Genomic DNA, 20,236 nt, shown 5'->3' on the forward strand with positions numbered 1-20,236 from the left:
CTGCTTTCTCCTCTCACCTCCATCCCCTTTGGCCTTTGGGACAAGGGTCTGGGGCTCGCAGCCCTGCTCCTTGGCTGCTTCCCTGGCCCCGGACCTCCTTCCCTGGCCCCGGACCTCCTTGCCGGTGCTGCTGCTGCCGGAGCCCGTGTGCCTTGGCCAAGAGAGACACCTAGTGGGGTCGGAGTCAGGGTGGCTCTTTATTCCCCTTACAAGTAAAGATGCCAGCACTCATCCTAAGGAAGGGCTCACTCCTGTAGGAGGAGGAACTGAGGGTCCCGATGGTGTCTTCTGCTCCAACTTTGCCTTCTAGCAAGGTGCTTGGGGCCCTTGGGAGGCTGCGTGGTCATCCCCTGCGTGCTGAAGGGGATGGGGAGCATCAGAGGGCACTGCGGCTGTGTGACAGCAAAAGGACCGGTTCTGGATGACTCAGGGCTGCCAAGAGCCCCTCTGCTCCCTGCCCACAGGCAGGGTGAGTCTCTATGTTAATGTTGTTTTCTCTTGTAACTTGTGTCTCTTTTGGGCCCTGCAGGGATGCTTTGATCCAAGCCTGCTCCTGGTGCCCTTTCCCAAAAGCATGAGGAGCTGGGATGCGGTTAGTCCCGGCTGCGATGGATCCCGAAGCTGGAAGCGTGGGTACAGCGGGTACAAACAACAAGCGTTGTCCTCTCCTGTTCTCCTGCGGGCCAGGGCCAGGCTTCGGTGCCTGCTGGTGAATGCTTGCACATCCAGGCCAGGCAGGGCTGGTCTGCAACTGGTGCGAGGAAGCACCCCCGGCGAGGAGCAGGCACAACTGGGTGTACTGGGAGGGGAGAACTGCCAGGGGTGAGCACAGTGCTGGGACCTCTGCAAGCAGGGCAATGGAAGGATGAGCTTTAGATACAGTGAGATCTCTGCTTTAGCTTTAGATGCAGTGAGATCCCTGCTTTAGCTTTAGATACAGTGAGATCCCTGCTTTAGCTTCAGATAGTGAGATCTCTGCTTTAGCTTCAGATACAGTGAGATCTCTGCTTTAGATAGTGAGACCTCTTTGCTTTGGCTTCAGATAGTGAGATCTCTGCTTTATCTCTTCAGATCTGCTGTATCTCTTCAGATACAGTGAGATCTCTTGGCTTTAGCTTTATAATGCAGTGAGATCTCTTTGCTTTGGCTTTGGATACAGCGAGATCTTTCATCGTATGATCTGCAGCAGATGAGCTAGGACCATACATTCCAGGAGGTGGGATATTCCAGTAGCAGTCTTGCACTGAGCAGGGGTTACACATGGATGGACTGCCCCGTTCCTAAATGTGTGTCCAAGCCTGTTTGGGCTGAGCTCAGGACAGGGATGCGCGACCTCAGCATCCTTTGTGCTGTGGCTGAAGGCACATCCCCAGTATCGACTCTGGAAGCTCAGGGAGATGTTTTATGGGTCTGGCTCTGAGGGTGCTCATGGGGATACTGGGATCAAACCAGTCATGACTCCATCTGCCTTCTAGCTCTCTGCTGCAACCAGCTGCCCATCCTCTGTGCAAGGCAGAGACCCTGCAAGGCCCCAGCTCGCAGTATGGACCGAGCTGGATGGATGCCACAGCAAAGCCGGTGAGTAACCACTTTGTCCATGTTTCTTACATTGCGGCAGCATTGTGCAAGCACAGGTTCCACGATCAGAGGCAATGACTCTCCTCCTGCAAGGATTCCTGCCTGGAATGTGGCTGTGCTCCCACAGGTGCCCAGGGGAGGGGTACAGGATGGCAGTGCGGTACTGGAGCAGCAGCACAGAGCCAGAGCATTAGAAAATAGCCCAGTTTATTTGAGCATTCCCATTCACAGAGTTTTACAAAACAAGGTATTTACAGGCACGGAAGGGACGAACTCAACTCACCTGGAGTGTGCTCTATGGCAAGGACCGGGCTCCACAGGGCGAAAAGGACTGAAATCAGCACATTCACAAGTCACATTTAGCTTTACAAAAGTCAGACGGGTCTCAGAGGCTGCTGCCCCGGGGTGATGCTGCAGGGCTGTACATTCCATGCAGCACACACAGCGATGCCAACGCTGCTGTCCCTCTGTACGCTGCTGCTGTTGGGTGAGTGACACCACGCTCTAACCCAACAGCAAGGGCTGCGGACGGCTGTTTGGAAAGCAACGCGGGGCTTATCCTGAGAAGCTGATTCTGAACCTGTCCCAGTGACGTTTTCCCCTGAACACAAAGTGGTTTCGTTTTCTTTCCTTTTTAATTTAATTGTAATTATTTTGTGTATATCTATTGCTCCTACCCCATTGTCCATCGGAGCTGCACTCACTCATCCATGACCTCCAGTCTGTCCTAGTCCAAACCATGCGTTTCTAAGCTGGGAGGTGGGAAGATGACTCGGCGCGAGGTAGAGGGAGGGTTCAAGTTCACAGTCGAGGCTGGATGTGCATGGCCCAGCCCAAGAGGTGCCCGCACAGGGCCCTGTGTGTGTCCTTAGAGGCCGGTCTGCTGCTGGATCCAGTCCCGCAGGCTCGTGAGGCGGCTGTACACTCCGGGCTTGTTCCTCTGCGCGCAGCCGTCGCCCCAGCTCACCACTCCAGCCAGGAACATGCGGCTGCTGGGCTCCACGCTGACCAAGGGCCCTCCTGAGTCCCCCTGCATGGGGAAACAAGGGGCAGTGTAAGCACCAAGTGTCCTAACGCGAGGTGTCACAATGAAGCGCCACACCTGAGCCATAAGCAATCGGTCCGCTCGTAATCAATCCCAAGTGAGCTGCTCCTGGCCCTTCCCATGAAATATTGTACATAAACCTGAAACACAGACTGAAGTGTGGCAACAGGGGCTATCCATAACAAAGTACTATTATTAATTAGGGTCATAAGAGCAGCCTAAAGCACTAAACAAGCAGCCTACCCTCCACCTAAGTCTCAAAACCACTGCTCCAGTTCATTGCTGCTGCCAGAGCCTAAGTCCTGCATTCCATTGGGTATCCATGTGGAGTTGTTGCCTATTCAATGTACTAAGAGCAGACTTCAGAACTAAACAAGCAGCCTACCTTGCTAAGAGCAGTAAACTGGTGTGGTGGTTTTGAGACTAAGTCCTGCATTCCAATGGGTATCCAGATGGACTTATTGCCTGTTCACAGTAATAAGAGCAGACTACAGAACTAAACAAGCCTCTGGTAACAGCAATGAACTGATGTGGTGGTTTGGAGACCAAGTCCTGCATCCCATTGGGTATCCAGGTAGACTTGTTGCCTACTCAAATGAGAGCAGACTACAGAACTAAACAAGCAGCCTACCTAACCAAGGCTCTGATAACAGCAACAAACTGATGCGGTGGTTTTGAGACTAAGTCCTGCATCCCATTGGGTATCCAGGTAGACTTGTTGCCTATTCAAATGAGAGCAGACTACAGAACTAAACAAGCCTCTGGTAACAGCAATGAACTGATGCGGTGGTTTTGAGACCAAGTCCTGCATCCCACTGGGGATCCAGGTCGATCCACATAGAGGTGTTGTCTATTTGCTATGGAAGTGCCGTGCTAGCGAGGGCTGAACGAGCAGCCCGGTTCCTACCTGGCAGGCGTCCACGCCGCCGGTGAGGATCCCCACGCACATCATCCGCGGTGTGAGCTGGTCGGTCAGCAGCTGGTTGCACACGGTCTGGTTGATGAGCCGGATCTCGGCCTTCTGCAGGATGGAGGCGCCACTGCCTGCCGGGGGCAGAAGGAGGATGGAGAACCATGCTGTTTCAAGCAGCGTTTCCCTCCCATCCGGTCTCTCAACAACCCAACCCCGTCGCAACAACGTGCTTGCTCCTAATGCCATTTTCGCAGCAGGATCATTGTGTGCTCCTAAGGGAATCTCCTTTGATTCCAGGCTCGAGGTGAGCCAGTACATTGACGCTGTGTCCAGGTGTGTCCCCAAAGTCACACATAGCATCATAGAATCAACCAGGTTGGAAAAGACCTTGAAGATCATCAGGTCCAACCTTTACCCCATTAAACCTTGTCTGCATAAAGACCGCCACAGTCCTTTACGAGCATGGTGATGCTAAGGCACCATTTATTGTGCCCTATCAATACCACTCCACAGTAATTAATATCCACGTAAGACTGGCAGAGGAGAATAATGGATCTGGTTTCTGGCTCTTCCTGGTTTAGAGCTTAACATTGCCAGGTTTGGGACCAAAAGCATTTTGGTGCTTGAAGGACTTCTGCACTTTCACTTTGTTCCTGTATCAGTATCTGAGCTCCTCCTGACATAAAAACCTTTAACCATTAGGTGGAAACAAACTTCTCTATGTAAAGACATTTGAGCACCTCAATTAGTAACAACTCCTTCAGTCATTTTCATTGCATTGTACTGGACTAATGAGTGCTGCAAGCCTAAGACTCAGTTTATCATCTCCTGTGCTTACCCACTCAGATTTGCTGCCACGACCAGTTCAACCGATCCACAAGAAAACGGACCCCAAACCAACCAGGATTCAGCAGAGGGGAAAGTCTCCTAAGAGGCTGTGCCCTACCCACCATTAAGAGGGATTTAAGGATACAATTCAGACTTCACACCAAACCTATGTATGGAAACGCATCGACCCCATCACTCACCTCCTTCCGCCGTCGCTCCCCACCCGGTCACCCACAGGTCCTTGCCCACAGGGAAGCTGTGCGTGGTGTCAGGCAGGCAGATGGGCTGGACGAAAGAGGAGAAGGTGATGGGGGTCTGCAGCTCCATCACAGCGATGTCGTAGTCGTAGGTGTAGTCGTTGAAGTAGGGGTGGGAGATGATGCGTTTGATCTTCCGCATCTGCACGTTGGTGTTGCTGAGGTCGCCTTGGTCCGTCAGCCCCAGGTAGGCTGTCCACAGGCTGGGGTCTGAGTACCTGTGAGCCACAGGGCACATGGAATGGTTTGTGTTGGAAACGACCTTAAAGCTCATCCAGCTCCAACCCCTGCCACGGGCAGGGACCCCTTCCACTGGAGCAGCTTGCTCCAAGCCCCTGTGTCCAACCTGGCCTTGAGCACTGCCAGGGATGGGGCAGCCACAGCTTCTCTGGGCACCCTGTGCCAGTGCCTCAGCACCCTTCTTCTGCTTTATACCCAACCTGATCTTCCCCTGTTTCAGTTAGAACCCACCTCCCTTGTCCTATTGCTACAGCCCCTGACGATGAGCCCCTCTCCAGCATCCTTGCAGCCCATTTCAGACACTGGCAGCTGCGTGCAGACCTCAGAGCAGAACAGCCCCAATGTTCTCAGCCTGTCTCCTCAAGGAACACAGCAGAGACCGGCTCTTCCCGGATGGAATCACAACCACGGCGGGGTCCCACGTACCTGATGCCCTGCAGCTGCAGGAAGCAATGCGCCGCCGACACCAGCCAGCTCTCGGAGACGAGCGAGGCGCCGCAGATGTGGCCCTGGCCCCGGACGTGGAGGCTGACCTGCCACGGCCACTCCCCCACATCCGAGTTCTGCCCGCCGACGATCCGCGACTTCCTCGTGTAGGAGCGGAGCCCGCAGTCTGTGGGGCAGCACAAGGGGTGCTCCGTTACTGCCGGGGTATGCTCATTTCCCACATCGATGTCTCCTCCACTAGAGCAGGGTGCTCCAAGCCCTGGCCAACCTGGCCCTGAACGCTCCCCCGTTTCTCTTCAGACTCATGTGCTCCTAAAGCTGTGTCCCCCCCTTCCCCAGGCTACTCACTGCAGTTGTCCTCATCGGAGTTGTCCTCGCAGTCCTGCTCCCCGTCGCACTCTGGGTTCTGTTTGCTGATGCAGCGCCCGTTGCGGCACTTGTAAGTGTATTCCTTGCAGGTGACCGTCACCTGGACCGCTATGGGCAGGATAAAGGGGTTAGTTCAGGTTCTGGGGACCCCTTTCACCTCTTCTGCCCATCCCCTTGAATCCTGTGTTCAGCTCTGAGCCCCTCATTACAAGAGAGACATTGAGGTGTTGGAGCGGGGCTAGAGAAGGGAATGGAGCTGGTGCAGGGCCTGGAGCCCAAGTGTGATGGGGAACGGCTGAGGGACCTGGGGGGTTCAGTCTGGAGAAGAGACGGCTCGGGGGGACCTGATCGCTCCCTACAAGTCCCTGACAGGAGGACGGAGCCTGCTCCCAGGGAACAAGGGATGGGACAAGAGGAACCGGCCTCAAGCTGCCCCAGGGCAGGTTTAGATGGAGCTGAGGAACCATTCCTGCCCCAGAGGGTGCTCAGGCATTGGAACAGGCTGCCCAGGGCAGGGCTGCAGGCACCGGCCCTGCAAGCGTTCACCCACCCTCAGTGCCATGGGTTAGCGGTGGCCTTGGCAGTGCTGGGCAATGGAAGGAGTGGATGATCCTAAAGGTGTTTCCGACCCTGTGGATTCCCTGACTGCAGGGCTCTGTGTCCAGGGCCCCTCCTCACCTTTCCCACAGCTGCCCTCGTCGCTCCCATCGCCGCAGTCGTCTTTGCCGTCGCACTGGCGCGCGCTGGGGACGCACTTCCCGTTGGTGCACTTGAAGCTGTCGGCAGCGCAGCCTGGAGAGGGGAGCAGCTCCTGAGAGCCAGCACCCAGCCCTGCGGCACCCCCCGAGACACCCCTGCAGCTACAGCTGCAGACACCCGTTACCCACAGCCCCAGCCCCTGCTCTAACCTCAGCCCATCGCTGCTTTACTCAGCCCTTTCTCTCCCCTTCATCCCAATGGGAGCCTCCGCTGGTGCTCCCCTCCTCCTGCCCTCCTGCCCACGGGGTGAGGTACTCACTGCACTGCAGCTCGTCGCTGTTGTCGCCGCAGTCGTTCACGTTGTCACAGACCCAGAACTTGGGCTTGCACCAACCGTTCTGGCACCTGAACTGCTGGTCCGTGCAGGCTGCAATGGGATAGTGATAGCTTAGGCTATAGCATGGGATTTACGCTGTTCTGGAGAACAAAACTGCCTGGAGAGCTCAGCCAACCCATACTGGTCATAGAAAAACACATTCCCAGCTGGGAAGGACTGGAACGGGAGGCAGATCCCAGCCTGTTTTGTGTTGGAAGGGACCTTAAAGCTCATCCAGTTCCACAAGCAGGGACACCTTCCACTAGAGCAGCTTGCTCCAAGCCCTGTGTCCAACCTGGCATTTGGGATAGGATCCCACACTGACCCCACACCGAGTGCCTCCCAGGATAAGGCAGCCACGTGCCAAGCCCCAGCCGCCCCACACAGACCCCGAGCACAGACTCACTGCAGGATCTCTCGTCGCTGCCATCCACGCAGTCCAGCCACCCGTCGCAGCGCATGCTGTGGTCGATGCAGCGCCCCGTGTTGCAGGTGAACTGCCCAGGGCAGGCTGTGAGGCATGGAAAGGTGTGAGCCAACCCATGAGCCCCCCAGCCATCCCCTGTGTGCCCTCCCCACAGGACATCGCATTCCCTTCAGTGTGCAGTGCTCAAACACAGTGCTTCCAGAACGCAGCAGGAGTACAAGGGGGGTTTTCCCCCCTGGAATAGCACACTTCCCCATGTAAAGGGCAGCATCAGCACAGAGGAGGCACAGCCTCCGGATCTGTTCCCCTCCACCAGCCCCAGGGTTTCAACTCACGATCACTGGAGTCATAGGACAGGTACTCAGCAGAGAAGCCGGTGTCTGTGTAGGACTGGTCCGAGTGGAACCGGACCTCTATCTTGTCACTGGTACTGGTCACCACGAACTGGGATCGCTCCCCACAGTACCTGCAGGGAGAGACAGCAAAGGGGAGTGAGCTGCTGCAGGTCAAAGCTTCTGTGCCCCAAACATCAGAGCCAAGGGGCAGCAGGGGAGGATTCCATCCCAAACTGCTGCGCCTCAAGGATGCAGGAGCTGCGTTTTGCTGCCACTGACAGAAGGTTTGGGCCGCTCACAATGGAGCAAGTGGCTGCCCTCTCCCCACAGGGCATCGAGCTACAGAAGCAGGTCAGATCCCAGCGCTCATCCCATCCCTACCCCAACCACAAGTTTAAGGGGAGCACAAGGTGCCACGTAACGGAGTGCCTGACGCCTACCTGGTGCTGTTGATCTGCACGTAGTCCTTGGTGCAGGAGCTGACCGGGATCCCGGGCTCCAGCACAAAGAACATGTTGAATCGCACCTTCACGTTCTTCCTGGAAGGAACCTGCAAAAGGAAGCCAGGATGAGCTGGGAAAAAAGCTTCATGGGAGAAGGGCTGTGTTTGGAGGGAGACAGAAGACAACTGAGACATTTCCCAGCAGGAAAAGAAACACCTTCCCAAAAGCCACCCTCGGCACCGGCTCCTAAGCCCCCAGGTCAGACCCAAGCAGCACGTCCCACATTCATTTAACAGTAAGGCAAGGAGAGGACCCCATCTTACCTCAATGCTCCAGACACAGTCCATGGCTGGGGGGTAGTGTGCTGGGTAATAGGGGGTGGTGAAGGTGCCACTCTCTCCTCTCAGAACCCCACCGCAGGCTAGAAGATAGGCAGGAAGGTGAAAACAGGTTAGAGATTGGTTTTCCCAAGCCTTGTGGCTGTCACCTGGGGTAGGAAAGGAGGCAGTGGTCTCTAACAAGGTTAAATCAATCTCTGCATAGAGAAGTGCTCAAAAGGAGAGAGAAGAATGAGGTGCTTCTGCAGCCATCAATCCACACGTCTAATCCCACCTAAGTCTTATCTTGGCCTCCTCAGGGGCTGCTTACAGCAGCCAAGGTGAGCTCCAAGAGCCGAGATGTGACCCGCTCCCAGGTCTCCCTGGAAGCATCCCTGGCAAACTGAGCTCATCCACCGCCGCTCTGCTCACCTTTCATCTTCGGGAGCTGGAAGAACTCAGCCTTGAAGCCAGGGAATCTGCCCTCCTTGTTGGTAACCAACGTGACGAGCATGACGTTCTGGGAGGACAGGAAGGTCAGGTTGTAGGAAGGGGCGTAATTCCCACAGAGCCTAGAAGTCCAGGACAGAATCCATTAGGCTGCACAGAGCAGCACCCCTCCCCGGGAGCTCCGGGACCCGCAGCACTCCTCAGCATCACCCCGATGGGACCCTCACCTGACCAAGGTGTGGGGCTCCATGGGGCTCAGGGAGTCGTACACCTTGATGTAGTCGCTGCCATCCGTGCACGGCTCCAGCTCCAGCGTCTTGAAGGTCAGGCTGATGATGGAGTTGGTGTCTGCCCTCAGGGTCCAGTAGCAGAGGGCGTTGTTGGGGTAGGGGCTGTTGGGGAAGCCCGGCGTGGTGAAGGTGGTGATCTCCCCTTCCTTGGCATGGAGGGCAAACATGCAGACACCTGCAGGGAGAGCAGGGAAGGGTTGACCAGGCAGACGATGAGGCTCTGCCCTGCCTTGCCCTGAAGAGCATAGGGCAGCACTCGCAGTTCCTCCTCTGCCTGCAGGCTGTCCCTGGGCAGGGAGCACCTTTGCTTATCCACCTCCATCTGCAAAGTGAGTCACTGGGGAATCCCAGCCTGGTTGGCGTTGGAAGGGACCTTAAAGCTCATCCAGTTCCAACATCCAGGGACACCTCGCACCAGAGCAGCTTGCTCCAAGCCCCTGTGTCCAGCCTGGCCTTGAACCCTGCCAGGGATGGGGCAGCCACAGCTTCTCTGGGCCCCCTGCTGCAGTCTGACCCCACTATGAGACTGCAGAAGAACTGTACTTACTGTCCCGAGAGGAGTAAGCTATGCTGGTGTCCGCAGCTGCAAGAGAAAACAGAGGTGCCGTCAACCTTTGGGCTCTGGAAGTCCCTGGGTGCAAAGCTGATGTTGTCCCTGGGACCCACATTGAATCAGAGAATCAACCAGGTTGGAACAGGCCTTTAAGATCATCAAATCCAACCATTCCTCAGCACTGCCAAGGCCACCACTAACCCATGGCACTGAGGACCTCATCTACATGGCCTGGGAACACTTGCAGAGATGGTGCCTGCAGCCCTGCCCTGGGCAGCCTGTTCCAATGCCTGAGCACCCTCTGGGGCAGGAATTGTTCCTCAGCTCCATCTAAACCTGCCCTGGGGCAGCTTGAGGCCGGTTCCTCTTGTCCCATCCCTTGTTCCTTGGGAGCAGACCTGGCTCCATCCTCCTGCCAGGCAGTTTTAGGGAGCGATCAGGTCCCCCCTGAGCCTTCTCCCGGCCTGGCTTTGCTTGTGGGTCTGTCCCTGCAAGCTGCCCCGGGGAATGCAGGGAATCCCAGAGGAGCACACAGAGTGTTGGAGCAAAGGGGAGCGGGTCTGTGCCCATCAAAGCCAGGTCCTTACACACCCCCTTGGAGTGGTCCCCAAAGGCACCCAAGGGAGGGCTGTGACCCACAGCTCACCCCCCGCCCCAGCCCCAGGGACAGCAGAGCCAGCACTCACGGAAAGCCACGACCGACTCCACCTGCAGCACGGGGTTCCGCAGGCGCGCGTTCAGCTTCTGCACCAGGCTCTGCTTGTTGGCCATGGCCCGGTCCAGGCTCTCCTCCCGGTACTTGGGGACAAGGAACTCGGACCAGTAGTAGGCAATGATGCTGCCTTCGCTGCAAGGATGGGGTGAGAGATGAGGAGGGCTCAGCTATGAGGAGAAGAAGGGGCCTCCTTCTTGAAGAGGCATTTTTGGAGGCCGGCCCCAGGGAAGGGAGAGTCTCAATGGGACGTTCAGCAAACTGTGGCAGCCAGGGAAGTCCCTGTCAAAGCTGCCAGGCACCACCCACTGCGGTTCATCCTCAGCACACAGTGGCAGAAAGCAATAGGCATTTGAGGCAGCTCTGCAGTGCCCACCCTTTCCTGGTTCACTCAGGGTGAACACTGCAGTGCCTCCATCCCAGCACTGCCCTCCCTCCACTCCCAGACAGCACAAAACACTCACCTGAAGGCGGTTATCACGGTCTCTTTGTGGTAAGGGCCAATATCTCCATGGTCCCTGTAGATATCCTCAACCTGGAAGGTTTAAAGGAAGGAGTTCAGCACATCTGGAAGTGAGGGAAGGACAGACAGAGCTTCAAGGCCCCTATGGAAAATCAGGGCACATCCCCAGCATCCCTGGCTGCATGGCCAAAGAGACGAAGAACAAGAGGGAAGCACAAGGAATACCCCAAGCTGAAGGGAAAGGCAATACCTTTAGCATGGATGGCAGACACCCTCCCACCTCAGCTCCCACCTAAAGCTCCAGCCAGTCCATGCAAGATCCCCATGGGCATGGGGTAAGAGGGACAAGTCCTGCTTGCAGGAGGAAGGATGCAAGAAGCCTCTTACCGTGCTCTTCACCTTCTTGGCCAGCATGATGAACTCCGGAGAGCTGGAGTTCTCATAAGCATCAAGGAATTCCCAGTTCAGAACCCTCAAGTGGCCATTGAAAACCTTCCTGACGGCTGCACTCCTGTCTGGAAAGACCACAGTTCCGAGTCAGGAAGGGGAATCAGAGCTGGGACTGCGGCACAGCAGCTCCCCAGTGACAGCAATCGGGACAGGGGGGTAGGAATGCTGTGTGCCCACTTCCCAGAGCTAGAGAGGGCATCCACGCACACGCTTACATTGAAAGTGCCAAACCAGGAGGCTGGTGACAACGGACACGAGGATCAAGACGCCGATGACGGCGGCGACGACCACCCGCCGCTTTGGGCCGCGCTTCTCCATCTTCTTGGAGTTCATGGCAGGGAGGAACTCCACCCCTTCCTCCAGGCCATTCATGTCCTGGCAGAGGAGAGAAGGGATAGGGGGAAGATTGATCCCAAAGCCCGGTTTGGAGACGTGCACCCAACGGCTGCGCTTGATGCTCTTAAAGGACTTTTCCGCCCGGGCTGATTGCAGGATTCCACCCGTCTGCGGTGGCTCCCCACAACACCGAGAGCTCCCCACGTGCCTCAGCATCAGCAGCTCCGCAGCCACCCCACGGCAGCACAAACCCCGAGGGCTTTTGCTTTGCTGCTCCACGCACACCCGATTCCTTTATGGGCTTCGCACAAGCAAACGCAGGGCCAAGGGCAGGCGCTGCCCCATGACCATGGGTAAGTCACAAGCCCACAAGCTCCAGGATCTCAGATGAAACTGCAGACAAAAATGCACCCCTGCGGAGCGCTGGGTGTGGGGTAGGTGTGTCACAGCACGCAGAGCCTCCCTGTACGCAAACCCAGCTACTTCCTCCCTTTACAACCCTCTGCTCGTCTGCCTCCTGCACAGACACAGCCCTCCCTTATTTCAGCTTGGGATTGTTCCCTGTTGGGCACAAACACCCACTAAAAGAAGCCAAAGCACTGAGATGAACACTCAAGGCATTCCCGACCAGCCAGACTCTCAGGACAAGCCATTTTGGCTGACGAAGGCAGGAAGGAGGGATGCCACCCGCAGCAGACAGCTCCCACTGCCCCAGGTGAGGAAGAGGAAGGTCTCCCCTCATCTTCTGCTTTCTTGTGCCTCCGAAGGGACTCTCTGCCTGCTGCAAACTGCCCAAACCATGAGGATGCTTCACCCTTCCTGTTTTCCCCTCGCAGAAAGGAGGACAAATCCCCTCGGGATGCTCCAATTCCTGCTTGGCATCCGTGATCACACAGGCAAAACTCAACAACATAACCCAAGGAAGCTTCAAATCAGAACTCTCACAAAATAAAGCTTAAATACACACGGGCATCCTAAATCGAGGACTCTTCAATCAAACTGCCTGCAGGTTTGAAGGAGCATCTGCCTCCCAAATCACGCAGGAATCACCTCAAAGCAGGTAAAGAGAAGAAACCAGACACACACCTCACAAGCATCAACCCTTTGCTGCTTGCAGCCTTCCCAACACGTGCCTGCTGTTAGCAGAAAGGATTTCCTTCCCTTCCAACACCTGCAGAATTCCCAACATTTGGCTTCACGGGACAAAACCCAGGCCTCAGCTGCAAGCAGGAGATGCTGGCTGTGGCCGACGCATTGGAACATCCTCTTTGAGCTAAAGGCTGTGTCTTTGCAGAGAGAAAACTCAATGGGAGGAACTAATCAGTGGGATTAAATCAGAAGGAAAACCGGTCCCCTCCACCTCCACCACACGAACACAGCTCCTGCATGGAACTCAGGCAGGAATGCTCACCATCCGACCCTCCTTTAGACAGTTTCTCTGCTCTTCTTGGGAACAAAGGATGCTTAAACCTATGGGAGTTTAGAGCACACCTTTGTCAGTGAGCGCCTGCTCCACAGCTGAGGTGGCAGTGACACCACGAGCATGGGGACTTCTAGGGTGCTATCACTCCTGTAGTAACAACAGTGATGAGAGGCAGGCAGGAAATTGGATTCAAAGAGGTTTCCCTCCCTGCCCTCTGTTTCGCACTCCGGAGCTCCTTTCCCATCCTCTCCCCTTATCCCCCCCATCCAACCCTGACCCTCGGTGAAGCTGCCTTGAAGAGCTGTTGTGTGTCACAGGCTGGGTAAACACTGCAGACTCTCCTCTCGCTCCGAAGCAATGGATCTGAAGCATCCCCCAAGCACTACAGGAATGCTGAATCAGGTCCTGCTGGGATGGTTTCGCATGAAGCCCCATGTCCCAGCATCTGAGTAAGAGGCTGAATCTCCCCTGCCCACGCTCAGCACAAAAAGCTCCCATTGGACCTTGGTACCAGATTTGTCTGCGCCCAGACAGCACGGTCCATGCTTCCTTTGCAGGTACTCAACAGCTCATCACAACCAGAGAGGATCTGAAGGCACATCCTGCTCCCACCTCGCCCATGGAGTAATGGGGTTAAACTGAAACAAGGCAAGTTCAGATTGGTATAAGGCAGAAGCTCTTCCCTGTGAGGGTGCTGAGGCGCTGGCACAGGGTGCCCAGAGAAGCTGTGGCTGCCCCATCCCTGGCAGTGCTCAAGGCCAGGTTGGACACAGGGGCCTGGAGCAAGCTGTTCTATAGTGGAAGGTGTCCCTGTGGCAGGGGTTGGAGCTGGATGAGCTTTAAGGTCCCTTCCGACCCAAACAAGTCTGTGGTTCCCTGAGAAACGGCCTCCGTCCCAACGTGACTCAGGCTCTGTCTCACCCTTCTCAAAGAAACTCCTCCAACAAACACCATACACACAAAACCTTCCCTGATGCTCCCCCTGCCTTAGTCACAGCTCCAGCGACTTCCTCTTGCTGCTCCTCACTCAGCCTTCATCATCACCATGGGGCTGGCCACGGCAGGGTCGGACGCCCTGGTCACAGCGTCAGCTCAGGGCAGCCACATGCCAATCAAGTGAAAGGGTCGGAACGACATTACCCAGCTTCTTCTGTGCCTCAGTTTCCCCTGGAGCACCGATCTCGTGAGGAGACATGGAAAAGGAGCGTGCACAGATTGATTTGGAGGTCTCTGCGTGCAGAAAGCTCAGAGAGGAGCCCTGTCCTTAAGCAAACCTCCCCACTCCTCACCGGTACCCATCACACCATGTATTTTTAGGCAGCAGACTGGACAAACCAGCTGCAGTGACTAATTCTGACAGCAGGAAGTTCAGCGGCACACGGTGGGTCCTGCCACAGCCAGCTCTGGACTGGAGCTGCTCACCGGATCCTCCTGCAAACGCAGGTCCACAGGGAGGCTAGGATGTGCCACAGAGCACGGCTCTGCAGAAGAGATGCAGACAAAGCATCTGGGATCAGCATCTCCCCAAAAGGCTGATTTCTGGGCTTGTCTGGGGGTTCTACCAAGCCAGCAGGATGGGTCTCAGGGCCCAAAAGCCCTCACTGCTCCTGTCTCCTCCAAAACAGCATCTGGGGCACTGGACCCTGACCCACAGAAGAACTGGGCTCCTGGCCACCGGTGTTACCCATCCCTTATCACTGCTGTTTGTCCAGCACCAGGCAGCTATGAGAGCCAACTGCTTCCCTCGACCTTTACCACATTCCAAACTCATTCCTGGTCTGACACAGGACTCAGGGCCAGAGCTGTACAGATCACAAAGGGGAAGAGAAGACACGCAACCTCGGTGCTAAAGACCCGCTATCTGGCACTGATGTACAACAACAGGAGCCCATCACATGCAAAGCTGAGGTGGCCTGGGGAGGTCTCAGCTGAAGCAGAGCCATTGGACTAAGTGGTTAGACTCTTGCTGGGTAATTACACCCTGCAGATCCCAGCCTGCGTGTCCAAGAGGCAATTCCCACCTCTCCTCCTCCAGCCACACCTCGGGTGGCTTTCAATACAAACTAAAGCAAACAGCACATGAGGAATGCGAGGAACGAAACCCATCAACTTATCACCCAGCCCAGCAAGCCTCTGACATCAACAGGGTGGGCTTGGGCAGTGCAGAGAGAGCCTAAAAAGCTGTATTTTCAATACCTGATCATACTGAAAGCCAACAGCAGCTTTGGGGTGCTGGAATAAGGGGAAGTAGCCTGTTTCCTATAAGGAACAAGGAGATGGACACATGGCATGCATGGCATCAGCTCGCTTCACCCAAGTAGCTCAAGTACAGGTACACAACTCTTGATCAACTGTACTGCAGGAAGAGACCTGATACTAATCTTCACTCTTCTTATTGTTGATAAGAAATCTATGGGAACAGCTCGTGTAAGAGCTCAGCTTCCTTAAGGTGTGCTCATGCTGCGTTGCCCCAACACAGGCAGTAAAACGCTCAAAGAACCTCGCCAGGGTCCTCAGTTCCATATGAAGGGCAATGTCACCATCAAAGGATGGCATCAGAGCTAAGGAGGGACTAGGGAGCAGGAAATAAAGGACACAAAGTCCTCCAGACTGTTACCTTCCAGGCACAGAGGGCAAGTGCAAGAGTGAAAGATCCAAGTCACACCCCCCGTGTTTCACACACCAGTTCCCAGCTCACTCCTCCGGAGCATTCGATTGCCTTGTGACCGTCCTGAGTCACACGAGAAACCAGATTCCTTTAGGTTTATGGCAGAAGAAACTGAAGTTCATGTTTGCATAGGGCACACGGGCTGGGCTCGATGCGGAGTGCCCACGCTTCCAGTTCTGCCTCTGTTGAACTTTTACACTCGAGCCTTAGCAATTCTGGGGCGGGGGGAGAGGGAAATAACACTGCCTTAAAGGCCTCATTCGTGTAGCTGTAAGCCATGAAATTCCTCCCTATAACACACACGATGTGCCAAGAGCGCAAGGGAAACACCATGGATGCAAACAGCTTATTTCAAACAGCATCCTGCATCTTTCCTGATACAGGAAAATCCTGCTTCAATAACAGAAACATCCCTTGCCTTTCTCTGGCAAACCCATCCCTATTAATCAATCCCAGCATGGAAATACAGACTGAACTAGGTTGGAAAAGGCCTTTAAGATGGATGGAAATAGCATCTTGTGCCCTGGGCAAGGCAAGAGCCTTCGCTCTGACACCTTCCCCACAGCCATGCCCTGGGGAACACTCTCGCTGCTCCCTCGGTGGTTTTACCAAGTGAGCCTTTGTTTGCTGAGCAAAGGTCTGGTGCACTCTGGATCAGCCTCAGCCTTTTCCTCATCCTGCCTTCCTTATCCCTTGGCACCAACAGCAGCCAAACTGGCCTGAGCAGTAACTCACCTGAGAGAGAAGCTCTGCACCTTTCCTAGGAAGAGGAGAGGCTTCTCCTCCCTGTGCCCGAGGAGGGGCATAGTCATTGTAAAACAACTCACGTTCACTCCATCTTTATAGGGAGCCAAGTCCAGCAACAGTTGGTCCAGGAGGAACAAATTCCTCAGGCTTTTTACTACCAGGAAGGGCAGGGAAGTCCTGGATCAGAGCAGCTCCTCCTTGAACTGCTGCAGGGACAAAATGGATGCGCACAAAGGGACCAGCCCAAGCACTCAGCCCTGCCATAAACCACCCAGTTCATGCCAAGAGAACCAGCCGGGCAGGCAAGAACACACTGCCACAACGGTGTCACCCTGACCTGGACAGGGAACAAGGAGCTGGAGCTGAACGGCATCAGTGAGAGCATCCCCTTCCTGCTCCCTGCAGCCACTGTGGCCCTGGCACAAGCACACGGAGGCAAGGGAAGCTTTCTCTTGCTGATGGGTGCTCCTTTGCCAGTGACAGTAAGCACTAAAGCCAGGGCTCACACACCAACACCAGGTGAGCTGCAGAGCCCTGCTGTGCTGCTTTAACCTCAAATCCCAGCTTTAAAGCAGCTCCGTGGCACAGAACAGGCTCCGGGGTGCAAGCCAAAACCCCTGCGGGACGCTCAGCCAGCAAGACCACAGCTTAAGCTCACTCAAGTCTCAAAGCACGCTGATAACACATCAGTTAATGGTGAAGCCCCAAAGCCCTCTGTTAAAGCCAGACCTGACGCTCGAACAGGTTTAGTTGGCTCTGCCGCTAAACCAACAGCCCCTCCATGCAGTTTGCCTTTGCTCACATCCCAGCGCACCACTGAAGCCGAGATCAGACCCGGTGGCAGCGCACATCGAGGCACTGATTTCCCCTTTCTCTGTGCTCCCGAAGCAGGAAAAGAGCCCAGGCGGGTTCTCCGGACCCCACCGGATGGCGGGGGGATGCCGCCTGCATCCCGAGGGATGCTGAGCCGCCCAAGGGACCGCGCCCCCCGTGCTCACCTGCGCCTGGGTGCTGTACCTCATGCCGGAGGCCGCGGGGCCCCGCTCCATGGCGAGGCGGTGCTGTGCGGGCTCAGGCCGCCATGGCCTCGGCGCTGTGCCCGGCTCCTCCTCTCTGTGCCCCGGGCAGGTGCGGGAAGCCGGAAGCACCCCGCGTCCCCTCCTGTGTCCCGGCGCAGCGCCCGCCTCTCCCGCTCCGCAGGAGGGGAGCATGGGGAAGCCGTGCCCTAAAGCAAGCGCAGGGAGCCTTTGGCCATGTGCTCTGCACACAGAAAGCTGTGCGGTGCCACCACGGATGCAACAGGTTTAGGGTACCCGAGGTCTGATCCCTTCTCGGGTGAAAACAGCCACGATGCGACGAAACCCTGCTGCAAAGAGAGCACTCTCCACGCACAAGCACTTTTGCCCCAGGCACAAAACCCCAAAAGCAGTACCCAGAGGCTGCCCAAGCAGAATATTGCCTTTATCCCAGCATAAACCTGCTCTCCGTTTGGCTACAGCACCGTCACAGGGCAGAGCTTCTGCCTAAGAGCTCATCTCAGTCTCCCCTCTGGCAGGTTAAAGCCATTCCCCTTGGCCTGTCCCTACAGGCCCTTGCCAACAGGGCATGTAGTAAAAATAATCAGCAATAGCCCCTGGGTCTAATATTAAACGGTGCCATCCAGAGAAGATAAAAAGAGAATGGAATGGGAAGGAGAATGGGAATGGTCTAATGCAGGTTTCAAAGAGAGCCTTTAACATGCAAATCTGCCTTCTGACACAGCCTCACTCCATCATTTTCCCCTTCTTGGAAAGACGACTTCCTCTTCCTGCTCCAATATTCAGGTTTTTTACTCGGGACTAAATCAAGATTAAAACAGCTGGACCACTGTTATCTGTGTTGGAAGGGCTCTTCCCATGTCTGGCTTACATGTGACAGTCTGTGTCCTCATGCAGTATGCCTGCCAATGTGAATCCTGCCCATCCCACTGCCGATCCCTCGTTGCATCCATTGATCCAGCCTTGCACCTGAACACTTACATCCCCCAGAGCTCTGCTCTGGTGCAACAGGAGCTGCCCACCATTCCCACCCCACAGGGAGATGCTGGGTTACCTTTGTTTCCCTTTGCTCCTGCAGAGCCCGGGTTTGTGAGTGTTTGGGGAAACACGAGGCAGCGTCAGGCCCCTGCTCCTGCTGTTTTCTCTCAAGGTGGGAAACCACAACCTAAGGTCTATGCTCTTACTTTTACCACCACCTCCCCTACTCCCTCTGCAGCTACCAGAATCCCCCCCTGCTCACACAGCACAAGTACCTCTGGACTGCAGGTATTCCCCTTCCAAAGGTGTTTGTTAGTCAGCCTGCTGAAACTAACCCTGCTGGCTGATGTCAGGAGCTGCTCTCGGCCCTCCTGCTGATGCCCAACCCTGCCCAGCTCTGCTTTTACAGCCACTCCCTACCTGGGTGACTGTCGGTGCTCCAAGCTGCCTTCATCACCCCCGTGAAACAGCGTATTTGAGGAACAGAGCAGCCACTCCGAGCGCTTTGTTTCTCCTGTTCAGCGTAATAAACTCATCTCTGCCAGGCAAACACATCTGCTCTGGGATGTGGCTAATGAAGGCAAGGTGCAGACTCGCTCTTTGAGGCCTAAGGAGGCTCTTGCAAAGATCCACAGCTCCTGGCTTCACAGAGAGCTATGAATGCCCAGGTTTTCCTGTCATTCCAGCCACTGGAATGATTTTACACGCTAATTCATTAGCCCAACTGGCTCTTTGAACAAGGGGATGCAATCCCCGTGGGGGAAAAAGGAAAGCAATACACATGCTAAATATAAACTACTATATAGCTGGGAGGCAGCTGGTTTAGAGCCCTAAATGACAGGATTCGTGCTTCTCTGCTGCCAAAGCACAGTGATTTACTTCAGGGCACCATACATCCCAAACCATCAAAGCAAGAGCTCCCAGTAAGCAGCGTGCCACGTCCTTTTGTGGTAAGACACTTCCATGTGTCTCTGTGGACTGATTGAAGGATGCTGAGGTGAAGAAAGATGCAGCTGAAGCATAAAGAGCAAGCACTTACCCACGTGCAGTGGCGGCAGTCAGCAACGAAGCCTCTGTTTCTCCCCACTGGTATCAGTTGATTCAATGGAAGCTGTCACCTCCTCCTCCTAACGTTTTCTCCTCGTATCAGAGTGGCCACAACGGCATTATGAGGGCAGCAAGTGGAGGTTTAACACGCCTTTAGGAGGAAGGAGAGAGCTGAAACCTAAGAACCAAGTCGGTCTTTGTATGCAGGTCACAAGAGCTAAACTTCCTCGACCCCCAGGAGAGAGTCCCAGAGGAGACAGGGATTAGCTGCAGAAGCAGCGACCACTGTCCGAGCAGGCAGGGTACTTCCACATCAGCTCCCAGCCTTGGGAATGCCGTCCACGTGAAAGAAGGGAAAATGTAGCTGCTTTCATAAGGGATTCGGGGAAAAGTCTCCTGGTGGAGGCAGTTCCCAGTAATTCTAGCTCAGCCAAGGAGCACCCACCATTCCCATGGCAGCGAAGGGCTGGATTCAGACTCGGTGGTGCCAAGGGCTTTTCCTCCCCGCTGTGTGTCCCAAGGATTCGCTTCTCGGTGTGACTCCTACACTGAGGTTTCAGCGACTGTGCCCTCCCACCCAGATTCCTGCCAGACAACCCCGAAACCACCCCATGTCTGCAGCTAAAACGCTCAATCCGGTCCGACAACTCCCGCAGCAGCACAAGAGATTGGGAGAGAGATAAAACCTCACAGGGTGTCCTGTTACCTTGCATTCCAAAGGGTAAAGAAAAGGCTGATTCAGTGGGAGGAGAGGAAAACGTCACCCAGAAGTTCTGTGGTTTCCAGCTGAAACGGCAGCAAAAGGTGA

General features: G+C 55.4%; 1 protein-coding gene across 5 annotated transcripts; it reads right to left on the minus strand.

Annotated features, from left to right (window-relative positions):
- Window positions 1-1,768: 1,768 nt before the first annotated feature.
- Window positions 1,769-19,961, minus strand: ST14 (ST14 transmembrane serine protease matriptase). Of its 5 annotated transcripts, XM_065697111.1 has the most exons (20): window positions 19,874-19,961; window positions 19,421-19,579; window positions 11,408-11,567; window positions 11,130-11,257; window positions 10,744-10,814; window positions 10,254-10,414; window positions 9,562-9,597; window positions 8,952-9,189; window positions 8,707-8,846; window positions 8,281-8,378; window positions 7,955-8,064; window positions 7,515-7,645; window positions 7,159-7,263; window positions 6,696-6,803; window positions 6,356-6,469; window positions 5,657-5,785; window positions 5,288-5,474; window positions 4,565-4,839; window positions 3,531-3,667; window positions 1,769-2,608 (listed from the first exon to the last, which is right to left on the minus strand). In XM_065697111.1, exons 3-20 carry the CDS (start codon window positions 11,562-11,564, stop codon window positions 2,447-2,449), a joined length of 2,487 nt encoding a protein of 828 aa, XP_065553183.1. In that variant the 5' UTR covers window positions 11,565-11,567; window positions 19,421-19,579; window positions 19,874-19,961; the 3' UTR covers window positions 1,769-2,446. The 5 variants fall into 5 exon arrangements, with proteins under 5 accessions (XP_065553183.1, XP_065553182.1, XP_065553184.1 ...); XM_065697110.1 differs by lacking the exon at window positions 19,874-19,961 and having other exon boundaries at window positions 19,421-19,670; XM_065697112.1 differs by lacking the exons at window positions 19,421-19,579; window positions 19,874-19,961 and adding an exon at window positions 18,657-18,795.
- Window positions 19,962-20,236: the final 275 nt, after the last annotated feature.

This window comes from Lathamus discolor, chromosome 17, assembly GCF_037157495.1.
Source record: "Lathamus discolor isolate bLatDis1 chromosome 17, bLatDis1.hap1, whole genome shotgun sequence".
Taxonomy (NCBI): domain Eukaryota; kingdom Metazoa; phylum Chordata; class Aves; order Psittaciformes; family Psittacidae; genus Lathamus; species Lathamus discolor.